The sequence below is a fragment of the Ylistrum balloti genome, unplaced genomic scaffold (assembly GCF_031769215.1).
Source record: "Ylistrum balloti isolate Yb309-2 unplaced genomic scaffold, AGI_CSIRO_Ybal_v1 Utg370022, whole genome shotgun sequence".
Lineage (NCBI taxonomy): Eukaryota > Metazoa > Mollusca > Bivalvia > Pectinida > Pectinidae > Ylistrum > Ylistrum balloti.
Genome location: NW_026782089.1, coordinates 324,393 through 340,196, shown reverse-complemented (window position 1 = coordinate 340,196; position 15,804 = coordinate 324,393). Strand labels below are relative to the sequence as shown.

The 15,804-nt window shown below is 33.1% G+C and overlaps 1 protein-coding gene across 1 annotated transcript; it reads right to left on the bottom strand.

The window, feature by feature from the left end:
• Positions 1-2,390: 2,390 nt before the first annotated feature.
• On the bottom strand, positions 2,391-14,930 carry LOC132548652 (sex comb on midleg-like protein 2). Its single transcript, XM_060212528.1, has 12 exons — positions 14,848-14,930; positions 11,767-11,875; positions 11,315-11,385; positions 10,943-11,177; positions 9,687-9,775; positions 9,024-9,267; positions 8,216-8,464; positions 7,798-7,998; positions 6,485-6,658; positions 5,429-5,557; positions 4,748-4,887; positions 2,391-4,325 (listed from the first exon to the last, which is right to left on the bottom strand). The coding sequence occupies exons 2-12, from the start codon at positions 11,816-11,818 to the stop codon at positions 4,203-4,205; spliced, it is 1,707 nt and encodes a 568-aa protein (XP_060068511.1). The 5' UTR covers positions 11,819-11,875; positions 14,848-14,930; the 3' UTR covers positions 2,391-4,202.
• Between the last annotated feature and the right edge of the window lie 874 nt (positions 14,931-15,804).

Below are 15,804 nucleotides of genomic sequence, written 5' to 3'. Positions count from 1 at the left end.
ACAACAAAGAAATCATCTCACAAGCTATGTTGAAGACATTTTACATATCTGTATCATCATAGATATTCAACAACTGCAGTAAGAGAAATGTGTCTCTTCAACTTTTTAAAAAGTGTTTTGTTATCCCAGGCAACTTAACGGCAAAGAGAAGTTTATTGCAGGTCTGACAACACTTTCACTACTATACCTTGAACCAGGACGGAAATGTGATGCTCATTGGAAAAATAGTATCTTCAAATCAGGTGTTTGATTTTTTTTTTTTTTTTAAATCATAAAGAATTAGATCCTACAATGACCTTTGTTTCTTGTAAATCACTGTTTTTGTCTGGAGAGGAAGTGAATATGAAATATTTGAACCATTGGCATATGTATCACATTATCTAAAATCTCCTGTTAATATTTGATATTCTGATACAGTCAAAATAATGTTAAAATATTCAGATATTACGTTTATTACATATATGTACATCAGACAATCAATACTAAAGGATACTATATATGTATAAGAATGTTCAATATGTAAAGCACTAAAAATATTAGATTTTGTTGGCCTGAAGCAATGTTGACGGTAATTTTCAGTTCTATTACACTGTCAGTATCTCAACATTTACTTACATGTTCTTCACACAAACGGTATTAAGAACCCTGAATAAATATATTTTGACAAATTTCATGACAGATCACCAATACAAAAAGGTTGGAAGGTTTTCATATTCTCTAAACTGGAATATATATTGCATGCATACACAGAGAAATTTTAATGTTGAATAAGCACATAAACAGCATAAGATATGGTATAGTATAGAACTTTTTATCATGAACAGTGTAGGAACCAATAGCCCTACGATATATCTTGCAATAAAATTGGATTTCGTTTATTATCAATTAGTATCAATTTAGTACTTGTAAATATGCTCATTAAATCATACAAGAATGCAGCAGACAATGCAATCTCTATTAATATCATCTAGTATGATAGAGGATATTTAAATCAATTCCTCAATTCTGTTTTAAGATTCATTATTGAAAGGAGGTACATGTTGTAACATTCTGGATCACAGATTTTATCATTAGAAAAAGGAACTTGTTTACAGCAGCACCATAGGTTCATGGGAATGTATACAGGTATCTCGTCACACACAATTAGCAACTTTTCACAACGATGAATAAATAAAAAGGAGTTCCAAAATACATGCAATTACCAATGCTACAATAAATATGTATGAATATAGAGGTGTTCCAAAGAATCAATGAATATGCACTCACACAGTAGTATGACGTAACATTGTTGTGAACAATAAGAACCAGTGTAAACTCATTTCATTCACAATCTAGATCAAAGTCACAGTTAAGGAGATATATATCATCCATATGGTAACTATGGCAATAGCTATTCCATCTCATATTGAACTTATATCGAAGACAATATATAGAAAGTGAGATTTAATATGAACTGACAGAGTACATAGAAAAATTAAAATTCACTGATGATGAGATCGGTAACCAGAAAGTTTCATGTCTCTTGTTCATCTGATGTCATTTCACAGCAGAAACAAAAATTTGGCATCCTGCCATATGTCATTCGCAATATTACGTACATGTATAAAAGTCACAAGCATGAAAAGTGTCATTACCACACTGTAATGTCATGATTTGGATTTTTTAACCCTGAAACCTTAATCACGCCTTGTCAAATGTGTACACTTCATTCACATATTAACTCTTTCATCCCAACCAATTCTATTATTCACACATTTTATCCTAACTTTTCAGATAGACACAAATTCCTTGACATCAATCAGGTCCTCACTGATGAAATAGGTTGTCCTTGCAACATTCTACAGAAAGGTTAATACTACCATTTTAATTCATCTTGAGAACAAAACTTCTGTCTAGCAGACCATTTAAATATAGAGACTGGCATATATCCTTTTCAACATTATGTATAAATAATTAGAACAGTGAAAATTATTTTGATGTTAAAGTTACCATTATTGGCATGCAGTGGTAATACAAGAAATTAACAATGTTAATGCACTTTAAAAACTCTATGTTTTTAAATGGAAACCGTTTACAATGGTATTCTTAATAACTGATATATTGCAATACGCCGTGACTGGTCAGAACACAACCAGGTTGCTGAATCATAAGTTTGTTTTACAGAACAGAAAATTCACATAAAACTTATTTCATATATAACCAATAGTCATTCAAGAGCAGATACATGTGATAAATAATCAGATATCAACGACACTCTGTGAAATCATCTGCCATGATAAAACATACAATCTGTCACTGCTAATTCACGAAATAATCAGATATCAACGACACTCTGTGAAATCATCTGCCATGATAAAACATACAATCCGTCACTGCTAATTCACGAAATCATCTGCCATGATAAAACATACAATCCGTCACTGCTAATTCACGAAATAATCAGATATTGAACATACACAAAGCTAGCATTGATACTTTCTAAATAACAAACTGCTACTTCTAACTGCATAGGCTAATTTAATATAAAGTATCAATATTTGATTAGAAAACAATGCAGTGACATTTACAAGTTAGATAACTTGTTCAGCTGGACAGAGTTTATTTAAACATCATGACATTATCAAACAAGTTAGATCAAAGCATACATTATCAATGCTTACTAACAAATAAAAATGAACTGTCATTCTTGCTGCATAGACTCCACATACTAATACATTTACATTTAATCACACAACAAAAAGTTGACGAAACCTACACAGAACTGAACTTTGTCTCTATACATTCTACGATAACTGACAGTTACAGGTAAAAAGTATATTACAGTTAAACGCACCGAAATATTTGCCATTTACAAGAATTAACAAGCCCTATGTGGTAATGTATTGACATTACAAATAATTTAAGCACTAATCACAAAATTTTCTCCTTCAATCATCATGTATAAAGGATACAAAGTTACTTTGTGATAACATGCTGACTCAAATTTACAACTACCTTACAAGGAACATCTCATCACACCCTGTAACATTCATGTTATAACTGGTCAACAAATTCAGATTAATTCTACTTTGAGAATGTGAAATGAAACCGTGTAATTAAGTAATTTGAAAAATTTAAAAAAAACTTCCAGTTCGTTTTGAGAAGAGTAACACTAACCACACCAGTCCAAATCTAAGACTTTGCAATTAGACACAAAACTTAAGGGACTAATGTCAATTAATGTAAATCAAAATGATTGTTTTTCAAACCAAATCTGTTTCTGTATGTGAAAGGTTTCTCTTTTCTCATCCTGAAGAAAAATCCTCTGAATCTCTCATTGGCAGAGAACCTGACAACCCCTTCAATGTATTAAAGTTGCAATAAAATGAACACATCTTTGAAATTCCCCCAAGTCCTGACAAAATATACTTTGTTTCATTCAGATTCTAAATTACATACTTAATTCCCTAATGTTTTATATACATAAAACCAAAATCATTGACCAATTTGCACTTGGAGGTGTATGAATATTTTAAAATCTTGAAATATTTATATGTATTTCTAGAAAAACAATATTGAAGTTCATGTACATTTTTATCAGTATCAACATAAAGTCTGAAATAGCTCAACTGCTTTACATCATTAACATGCTTACATTAACAAAAGTCTTTTATACTATAATTTGGAACAGTAAGTGTCAAACTGGTCCAAGAAAAATTAAATAAGTCCTATTTCTAATTATTAAGAAAATCTCATTTAAAGAAACAAAATAACGATAACATCATTCTTGCATTTCTTTTTTTGAACAGGTATTATTAAATAATTTAAAACTGGTATTGACTAAGCTTATCGATCAATGTCGATTTAATGATTGTTTTAAAAGTGATCTACGGTAAAGAGAAGTGGTTCATATTCTCTTGATTTTCCAATCTTTACACAGAAACTTGCATCAAATATCTGTGACCCTTTCTTAACATTGTCAAGTTAAATGGGGTATCACATGTGAAGTCATATTCATAAAGGCTATTTTCAGTAATGAAGGTGTAGGCAGTCTTTACACAGTTTGACCAAGATCTACACTTACAAATTACACTTGATGATGCATGAAAACAACCCCCACGTTTCCTGTACATATGTCAAATTTAAACTGCCACGTTTCCATCTCACTCTATGCACCTTAGGTACGAGAAACCAAAAGGACTTTAACAATGTCATGATTGCTTTTACTTCTTATTCTTGAGTTTCTCCACGATATTACAAAGTTTGAGAACTGGGCCAAGCTTGAGTCCCATGTATTTCATCATCATGTCACTGTTCAGTAACAACAGAGCTCTTCCATCTATTTCCTAAAAACACAGCAACACATAATTAAAGCATAACCAACAAATAAATATGTTTTATGATTGTTAAAATAACACAAAAGATTACAAAATATCATCTCACCATGAGGTAAAGATCAAATTATACATTACACTGCAGCTGGTATTTCAACAAATTCATTCTGGAGAGAGGGAAACCATTACAAACAGTATTGTTTAGTCCTGGCATTAAACTGACTAAGTTTAAAGTTTAAATTAAAAAACATGAGCCATCATTTCAGCTTTAACATTCAAATTTTAAATTCAACTTGACATTCCTATTGACAAAAGGATGAAATGGGGTACAGTTCAACTACAGTGAATGTTTGCTTTTATTCTGCCTTCTTCAAGGTTTATCATAATATCAGAAATTGTTAATTTATACAGATAAGGCATGATATCATACTTACATGTTTCCTAAAGAGTTCTGTGTGGGGTGTCAAGGCAGCATCTGTATCACATATGAAGTGGATGACCTCCTCAATTGACCATTCCAAGGGGTCATTTCCTAATTTGTGAATCGGTCTTGGGTCAGCAGTGGTGGAGCTTGCTGTGAAAAAAAAGTATTCTACATTTCATATATTTCATTGTCCTTTACAATATATTACGTTAATAAATTGGCACAAATACAATATGAAACATTTATCAAACATCAGAAATTAGTGAAAGAATAATTCAGCCCTGCATTTTATATATATCATCATACATACATACATTCTGCTCTGCGGAGTTGGACTCAAATTAGCCATGTGCAACAAGTGATATATTTGGTCAAAGGTTGATTCAAATTTTCAAATGAAACAAACAGAACTAGAGAACAAAAATATATCAAACAGATAGAGATCTATTTGTGCTCTTTCTCTTAAACATTCACACAATTCAATAATGAAGTTTAAGATCTTTTATTTTCAGAGTTGAAAAGAATAAAATCTTCAATTAGGACCATTGGTAATATTTTAGTTATTCACTTGAACTGAAGAACTGTAACATACATATCCTCAACAGTAACAGTTTAAAATTTTCTAATCAGGCCATGTATCTCTTGTTACAGAGGAATTACATTGTGTCGCAGGACAAAGGATATCATGTACCTTCAGCGGTGTATTCTGAATACCGTCTCATCTTTTGATGTTGATGTTTGGCTCCTTTTTGACTATCTACTGACTCTGTTGACCATCGTCTCTTCATAATAATTTTTGTCATTTTTTCTGAATCGTCTTCTGAAATAAAAGAATACCTGGTAATAATGAAGAATTATTTTGTGTAACATTTTGCAAATTTGTGCTAATAAAGGGAGATAACTCAAAATATTTCCAAACACTTCAACACACTAATTAACTGTATCAGTATTTCAAGTATAAACCTTTTCTACACATTCTGTAGATGAACATTTTTTATGAATACTAATAGAGATATCCAAATTTTCAAATTGTTAAATCATTAACAATCACTTAAAAACAAATCACACTAGATATATTTCACTATCAAACTTTTGAACAAGTCTAATGTTAAAAATAACCTAAGGATTTCGAAGTTTCAACAATTTGTAATAAAATCAAATCAAGTCTTAATTCGTAATCACAGAATTCAAGGGACCATGGAAAATAATTTGACATTTCCAACTCAAACTGTCCAAATAAGGTTGAGAATATCAGTTTCCTGACTCTGATTACAGTTGAATAAAGTAGAGATAAGATAGCACAGAACAATGTGGTACAAACAGCATAAAATAATCTGTTATTTAAAATGGCAGTAAACTAATAGAAACAAAAAAAATTACCGATTTCTCCTTTTATTGTTTATTCACCCAAACAACAAAATATGTAACAACAACACCAATCAAATACATTTAAACTCACATCATTCTTCCAGCACATGTGTACTGACCAAGTGCTTACAGGTCATATATCTCATAATAGAAATAAAATTTGCTTTTGATACACTATTAGAAAGGATGTATTAAGCCACAGATCATAATGTGACTTTATTATGAATAAACGTATGACTCAAGCAACTTCAATTTTCAATTTCAAGGGTTTTTTTTCCAGTTTTAATTATAGTCTCTAAACTACTAATTTCTGATCTTTTTAAAAAAGATTCATTCTTCATCCAATTTGCAGTTCAACAGGAAAAATAAGGTTACTAACCTGTTTTACTTTTGCTCCTTCCACATTTTGGACAAAATCCATGAAGTGGTTGACTTGTGAACAGGTTTTCGCAACATCCCAGGTCTTCCAGCATGCGCTCTATGAAACACCACAGACTTGATACCTTGTCGATAACAGGTAACCGCTTTGTGTGGGTTTTGTTTCCTTGGTTTGCTGGCAAAGAAGCAGGAAAGTAACGCATATACTCTATGTCAGACACTATGTTCAAAAGGCATGAACATCAATTATAGTGTTTGGGCAGTTGTCATTCGACATTGGATCAAACAAGAGGTATGTAAATGATAATAAGGTACTAGAAAGAAGTAAAAAGAGATATACCGACTCACAGGGGTGTATTGCTAGGTAGTGGTATGAACAGGGTTAATGAAGAGTACTCCATATAGACAAGTATACTATTACCGGGGGTATCTAAATTAGGGCTATTGTACGGCTTTCTATATAGAAATATATAATTAGTACAGAAATCAATAGATACATAATGAGGTTTAAAACAGGGTTATCGAAGGGCACTCCATAAATTGTCACCTGTAAATTATATCTAAAATATGGTTGTTCTATGGTACTTTGTCTAGATATATATAACTATACCTCAAACAGGTCAATTATCAGGGAAAAGTCTAGGGCACTCAATATATAGACACATGTGATTTCATCTAAAACAGGTTTATTGTAGTGTTCAAAATTTAGACACGTGTATATGTTATGTGATTTGAAAAACAGGGTCATTGTAGGGTACTCTTTCATCCAAAACAGGTTATTGTATGGTAATAATATCAATATATCAAATTAGACCTACAACAGAGTAATTGTAAGGTACACTCAATAAAGTTACATGTATATGTATTGTGATCTCAAACCGGGATATTGTAGGGCCAGTGCAGATATATCATTATATCTAAAACAGGTTATCTATGGTATGCAATACAGACATAGGAAATTGGATCTTTAAAAACAGCACTATAGCAGGGTACTCAATAAAGAATATTTAATGAGAGCTGAAACTGAGCTATAGTAAGGTACTCAACATAGACAAATTCAATAATACCTAAAGTTGGGTTATAATTGTATACGCGATACAAAAATTTTTAATTAGATCTAAAACAGGATTATCTAGTCAGAAACGAGATCTACATGTAATTAAAACAAAATTAGCATAGATATACCAAGTGAGATCTAAAGAGAGCTACTGATATCTGTAATTAGATTTTAAGATGTTCAACTGTATATATTATTAGATCCCACCTAAATTGTACGTTTATCAGCCTGTTTTATCACTAAACAGTATACACTACCTGTAACAATGACTTTACCACTGCCTTCCTGAATACAGTTATACACCTGCTTTTCATGTGTAGCACTATCAATGCATGTTTGAACCACTTCTCTGAGCACCTTCACCATTGTTCCTGGACCAAACTGACTAGGTAGCTGACAGATCTTTTTTGATTGTAGGTACATTCCACAGTTACAGCCATGGTTCACATAGACACACACTGAAATTTACAGACCAGAATTACAGCTAAGTACTTAATAATCTCATTTTCTGACAAAATACAATGTTGAAAAGGTCTGAAATTGATCCTTGTCCTTTCATCGAAGAGAAGCAAAAAATATGTCTTCTAATAAAAACAATTTGCTGGGAATTAATTAGTAAACATAGTGTAATTATTAATATGTAATCTTGTATATCATGAAACTGGTAAAAGATACCTGTAGCAGCACTTGGTGAACTTGTATCAGGTTCTGTGACTGTAACAACAGGTGACTCAGCCTCTCTGGGAGAAAGTGGTTTGTTATCTGTCAGATTGGGACTAGTAGAGTTAGAATGGAGGGATTTCCCAGCTCCACCTCCAAGAGATGGTGATGCTTTAGATCCATTATTTCCTGAGGTGTTGGATGTGGGCAGAGATATAGTCAACGGCACTTCCTTTCCTTTAGAAGACTTTAAAGGAGGATTTCCTTTAAACATGTAACATAATGAAAACTGTTATTGGTCTTTACAACACCATGTGTATACTTATTGGACACTTCAATAAAGTGATGAGTACATCCCTATGATTCAAATCATTCAAACTAATTATATGAAGTAATGCTGAACACACTGAGAGTATACGTGATACAGTTTACTTGGTAAATATATACAGTTGTCAACATAAAATTTAACCAGACACTTTTAGTGAAGTAAAGAAGTGTGAACTGTACATCAAATTCAGCATCCGTAACATGGATTAATCAGAGGTATTCTTAAGCATACATCAAGCAAGTGTAATCCTTGTAGTGCTATTAACTATCAATAAATGGATGATCAGAAGTACTTCTTCAGATAAACATATCTAGCTGCCATATATATCTGGTGAACTTCACAGAGTGCAATATCCATCAACTCTATAACATTAATGACAAAAAAAACTGCCACAATTTCTTAAACTTTTATTTATACTAGTGAATTATTTCTAGTGGAACTATGTTTTGGAAAATGAATACCAGACCTGTTCCCTTGGCTAGATTTGAGTCCTACCTTTCTGGCCAGGAGGCTGGAGATGGTGGCCACTCTTGAAACACCAGTTGCAGGGAAATAAATCCCTAGAGTCATATCGGCACCAGTAATCAAACGCTCCTCTCCATCCATCAAATGTCACATGAATCTGGTCTCCATTCACTGCACCAACCGTCGCTGGACAAATGAGCTGTGGATTTTTTCTATCTACTGCTTCCAACTTCATTCCCACCTTAAACTCGTTACATTTAGGTGTAGGAGGTTCCTATCAAAAACAGGTTTTTCATTTACTGAAAATCTCTTAATTTTGGACTTTGAAAACCATGTCAATATCACAGAATAATTTATTCAGCCAGTGCATTTAACTTTTATAGAAGAGGGAAATAAGATGTAGACTCTACACATGCTCTGTGACAAAGATCTTTATGACCTAGATTCTGAGACGCTTGTCAAGAGCACACGTTACACAACACAGGCCTTGGGTTGGTAATAGGTACTAATGTTACAGGAAAGGGTACCTAGATACAGTGAGTTATAGGGTTTACTAAAGCAAACTACCACTGGCAATGTCAGCAAAAATCAATACTAATTTTCCTTCAGACAGCTATAAATATGAAGTTTGTCCTCTTTAATTGTTCCAAAAAGTTCTTTTTCTGACAAAAAGTCAACAATATGATCAGCTACCTTTTTAAAACATTCTTCTGGGGCAACTTCTGCTCCATTTAAAGTCTTCTGTAAGAATGCTGGCCAGGATGATGGGTTCATTCGAAATCCTGAAAACATCACAAACAATGCAAAGATTTTTGTTTTCCCAGAAGTGAGTTTAAAGTCACAAAAAGCAGACTTACATTCTTTCACCACTAGTTACCAGTTTACTCAAAAGGTTGACCTATTACACAGGCACTTAACATGATTAATATTTTTATTTTATACACTGCCAGGCTACCCACACTACGATATTTACATCTTAGAATTCCAACAGACAGACTTCCCTCATTTAATGCTTATCATTCATGATATTTGGGATTGTTATTCTCATGAAATCAGTTTCAGTATATCAACAGGGCCGACATATGGAATTCTTTCTCTCATGAAAATCAGTTTCAGTATTTATATACAGGGTCACATTAAGTTTGCTACCTTAACCTTATGCAGCTACATGTACAGTGATATACAAGATCAATTCTGGTGGTCGGGTGGCGCAGTGGTAACGCACTCGCCTTTCACCTAGTCAACCGGGGTTCGATTCCCTGAACAGCGTGAAAAGGTAAGGGGACACCTGCCCAACCACATGGGTTTTCCCCGGGTACTCTGGTTTCCTGCCACAATAAGACCCCTCACATGCTTACATAAGGGCCAACAAGAGTGATTAGTATAAGTTGACATAACTTGTTTCTCAATTGTTGTAAAATAAATCAAGTTTATATTTTAATTCTGTTTAAATCTAAAAGTTGCACCCAAAATGCTCTTCATGTCAGCCAATTTGTTCTTTTCATCAGACCCAAAATCAAATTAGCACAACTAGAGACCAAAGGGAATCTACAAATGAAATTTATGAAAGATCCATTCCGTAATTCTCAAGAAATAGTAATAACTACCTTTCAAAGTCAAATCCAAGATGGCTACCTGTCGGCCATTTTGTTTCTTTGATCTGGCCCAAAATAAAATGGGTACAACTAGGGAAAGGGGAACCTATGTAGGCTTTTTGAGAAAGATCCATCCAGTACATCTTAAGAAATAGCGATAACAAAAATATTTTTATGAACAGACGACGAACGGACACAGAGCAATTTGAATAGCCCACCATCTGATGATTGTGGGCTAAAAAGCTGTTTTTGATTTTCGCAATTGATTCTCTTAATGTGAGAATCTGGTGCTTGTAATCTGAAACTGATCCAGTGCTGCAATTGATGGAATGTACATAAAACAGAGAGCATTACCTAAGGGGGGTTGTAGGAGTGCTCCGTACAATTCACAATAACCAATGAGGTGGAGATCTGAGGAATCAACAAGTCTCCAAAAGTCGTTTTTGTCATCACTTCCATCCAGCCGCAGTCGGAGTCGTGGCCCAATCATTCCCACAACTGTTGCCACACAAATTGAGGTCAGATTTCTGGGGTCAACTGCCTCTATCTTCATGTTCAATTTGAATTCATTGACAGGAGGAATCAACGACTGAAATGGTCAATTAGGTATTAGATAAATAAATTCCCTTGTGTGTACACATAAAACAAATGGCTTTCATGATGTTGTTTTACAGATAGAAGTTATGTATTTTCTCATCATATCATCTTAGAAAAAGGTGTTATTACCTGTTTAAAACAACTTTCAGGAGCTGGTTTTGATCCCGTTTCAGCTAAGTACTTATCCCAGTCAAAACTGCCTGTTGATAAAATCAAAATATACCAGGTATTACAGTATATATGTACACTGTTTAGTTCACATTAAACCAATGTAAATTTCAAACACTGAGTTGATGATAAGGAAAATTGAGTTTGAAGCTGAAAGAGATCATCCATTTTCAACAGTTTTAGTCAATATTGTGTGTAAATATTGCTAAGAAGACAACCTGTACAAATATGTTGTAAATAATATGAGCTAGCATATCTTTTCCTGATACCTTATATTAATGATAAAGTGAAAAATGGTTGTCTTTATCCTGTATTAGAGAATGATCCCATTGATCAAGCATACATTTAGCTTAAAATATTGAATAAAAAGATCCTAATTTCCAATAATAGAATTTACTGTTTACAATTCTCACCTTGAGTCTCAAACTGGTATGAGATCCCTTTACCAGCTGGTAATGCAGCCATAATTTTTGTTTGCCTTCTTCCAACACAATTCAATGTTACCTCTCTGGATTGATATATCTGCAAAATGAAATTGATTTGTTTCTGTTTTGAATATCTTGTTATCTTAGGGCTGTCATTCATTTATAGCAACATTATCTGCAAAGGCAGTAAATATCAACAGCTGCTAAGGCAGTAAATATCAATATCAATGCAAAACATTTTCTTTATACCATGTAAACAGGGAACTAAAATCATTAATGACATTATATTTTAGTCAACCAACGAAATACATAGTCTTTGACATCAAGCAAACATGAATATCTAAATAAATAAACAAAGCATCTTGTACGATTTACATTGTTTTTTTTTTATTATTTGAGTGCAGACAGGGTAGACCTTAAAATATCAAATTTCTCCACAATGATATGTATCGATTGATGCAGGGTACATCTACCTGCCAATACTCTGGAATCTAAATGGACTATTGCACGAGATGCAAACTTCAAACCTCAGACAAAATGCATAGCAATAGCAAACTTTACTTGGCAAAATCCATGATGGCTGCCTGTCAGTCATTTTGTTTTTGTGATCAGACCCAAAATCAAATGGGGACAACTAAGGACATAGGGAAACTTACATATCAAGTTTTGAGAGAGATCCATTCAGAACATATATACGAATTTTGAGAACAGACCATGGACCTGCAGGCCAAGGACCACAAATATACCGCGATTTGAATAGCTCACCATCTCATGATGGTGAGTTAACAAATGAAAGTGTGAAATAATGTACAAACAAGGATATATTCAATACATGCAGCTTTATTCATAGTAACAACTGTCAATAAAATTATGTTCATGTTACTGTTAATACATTAGAGATTATTCCTTTATAATGAATAATTTATTACATCAAAGTGTCATACAGCCTATCTGGTAGATCAATACACAATCAATATATTTGAATTCAAATTTACAGTCTTTATGGCTTATGAAAATGTGCATACATAATCATGTTCTAAAGTTATGGTCACAAGATGATGATCTGTAAAAGTTCCAGACATTGCAACAAATGTAGAAGTTGAGTGTACAGGTCACTTTACTAGCATCAGCTAGTGGGAATTTCCCTGTAGTAGTGGTAGAGTGTCCTGCTAGAGACTTAGTGGTCGCTTGTTTGGTATAACTCCTTCAAATTACACAAACACCTTATTGCTAATATTCTAGAAAGGTGTGAAAAGATTGCTGACACCTATGGTCTTGTTATAATTAATGATTGAGCGTATCACATAGTCACTTGGACCAGCAAGGTTGTGTATTTGTGTATATGTACAGTCACTGGCTAGAACAGTGAATAAAACAAAAACAAATAAAGGTGAGCATGTGTCACATTACTGTTGAAGATCAAATCATTATGATGATGAAAGGGCATCACACCAGGGAAAATGACTTAACAAACAGTGCTGTTACACAAATAAACCCTACCAATTTAATTACAGCACATCTAGATAACTATAAATGGCTATTTTCTACTCCTTTGAAAATGGACCTTTTGATTTCATTTGGGGAAAATGTAATCAATTGGGAAGGAAATTTTTAGGAGTAAACGACATATTTTGCGAATCAGGACATATCTATATCATGAAATAAATCTAATTAGGAATGGGCTCAATATTTGGCCTTACAGAACCCATGGAAAAAGGCCTGTTATATAATAACGATTCAATACTGAATTAATGTGAATTTTTTGTAGTCAAAACTACAAAATAACCTCAACAATCATTTGACAAAACACCTTGATTCGTCAATTAATGAAGGTGCCAACCAGCATTGATACCAAGAAGTCAGACAGATGTTGTCATTTTCACCAGGTTAAATCAAGAAAAGGCCTAAAACTGAAAATGTTGAACAGTATGGTGAACAGCATAATCCCGTTCAAATCCTACATCTCTATCTAATTTTCCATACTGTGTTGAGTTTTGTGATAAACAAAGGCTGATATAAGTGATACCTACACTGATATATGGGTAGCTAGGAGCCGTCATATATATGTAACAGTTAAGTTTGCCAAAGTTAACTTGTTGAGTTTAATTACAGCTTGTTACTGAACATACTGTATACCATAATACAAATGATTAATGATGTCGACATCACATGTACGTTGTATTTCCGTGTGGTTTGAAGGCTTTATGGTTACTTAAGGGTGACTATATTTGTTGTTTATGTACAAAGTTTACCTCTACATATGTATGATCACGCACTTGAACTTTAGTTGCAGACTACTGCTTGCTGGATTTAAATACCAGGTACACTGCAAGACAATGTTGGAATCTGGGAATTATATGTTATATTTATAAGCAAGGCTGTTGATGTTATTGTCTAAAATTTTTATAAAGTTGAATTTGTATCTTTGTCATCTGTCCTCCTTTACAACAGCATAAAAGAATCAACAAATGTGATGTGTCTGCAGTGTGTATGAATGTGCTTTGTGACACAAAATGGATTCCTTTACTCAAGATCATTTTTCATTACTTTTTTATCCAAATGTATATCTATGTGAAAAATTAGGTAACAATTAAAAGAATTCCATTCAAGATCGGAATTATTAGAATAATGACACGATATTATTAGGTAAATATTAATGACCTTAACAATAGTTTTGATGTTACATGTTCGAAGTATATTCATATGACAATTATCTACTAAACATCGTATTTAAATATCCTACCTCTTGTACTACCTGTACTTGTGTACGTTACACATTGTAGAATTAATAAGGGAAAACACATGACTAGTGGCGGTTTCGGTAATGAAAATCTTGTAACAAAATTTAAATCACTGTGAATCACATAAACCCCGAAATAAAAGTCTTCTTGACCAAAAGATTGTTAACATTAAGCGCGGGACATCGACGTATATCGTGCCTTATATAAAAACTGAAAATGCGAAGTATCAAGATTCAGGGAGTTGTTAGTACATTGTACATTGGAAAAGGGTCATTTAAGAATTAAAGAGATAGACAAATAGAAATAATTGAATAACAAATAATCTCACGTTATGTCACTGCGTAGTAAGTGTCAGATCGATCGATTTGTTGCTGTGATGAGGATGACTTTCCTAACTTGTAGCCATTTTTTCTCGTGGTATGACTAATACAAAAAACGGATACGGAAAGTAAGAATAGAAGCAATCCGTACTTTTTTGTAAAATGTTACATACGTAAAAATCACTAAAGCTTAAGCATTCTTGAATGTAATTAGGGTCTATCTTATATACTTTAAATGTTATGAAAATATTGTATATCATAAACCTTTCAATTGGAAGTCACAGACTTCAGTTTTCACGGTGACAGGTTTAGATTGTGTGAGCATGACCCTGTGGGAGGAAAAAAAATCCAAGAATGTGAAGTTTATGTGCAGCATGTAACTCACTGGATAAATAAATGCATTTCTTTTTCGAACATTTCGTTAATAAATCGGTAAGTTCTATCGCCAAGCTGCGGAAATCTTTAACCCTACTTAAGTTAGCACTGGGTGATAAGCTTTCCAAATATCATGTTGCCATCCAGTATGTAAATCATACTTCAGATCTGTTTCATTCGCTGAACATCTTTTCTATATGTTGTACATGCATAATTACACGTGTAATTATAAATGTGATAATAAAGTTGAACTGAATCATGTACTGAGTCGACATTTTTAACTAATATCTTTTATCACAGCTACACAGTGACACTATTTACTGACGTAAACCCACTCACACACATGCATAATTTGTTAAGTTGATTTTACCTTGTTTATCAGTTATCAAATCTCAAGATAAAGTACTTATCACTGAATCAAGTATATTTACATCAATTGCCTTGTTTACAACCGACATGTTTAATTCTGGCGCAATAGCCGTTGACCAGTGACAATATATAACGGAGTACATTTAACTCAGGGGTCATTTAAACTATAAAACTGAGATCATCTATTTTGTTCTGCATTGGGTCTAGCTCATCCTTGCAAC

Excerpts from the sequence above, each read along its gene's own strand:
- LOC132548652 (XM_060212528.1), bottom strand. The coding sequence starts at position 11,818 with ATGGCTGCATTACCAGCTGGTAAAGGGATCTCATACCAGTTTGAGACT. Across the intron at positions 5,558-6,484 it reads AAGGAGCAAAAGTAAAACAG|AAGACGATTCAGAAAAAATG; the intron begins GTTAGTAACCTT and ends CTTTTATTTCAG. Across the intron at positions 4,888-5,428 it reads TTCAGAATACACCGCTGAAG|CAAGCTCCACCACTGCTGAC; the intron begins GTACATGATATC and ends TTTTTTTCACAG.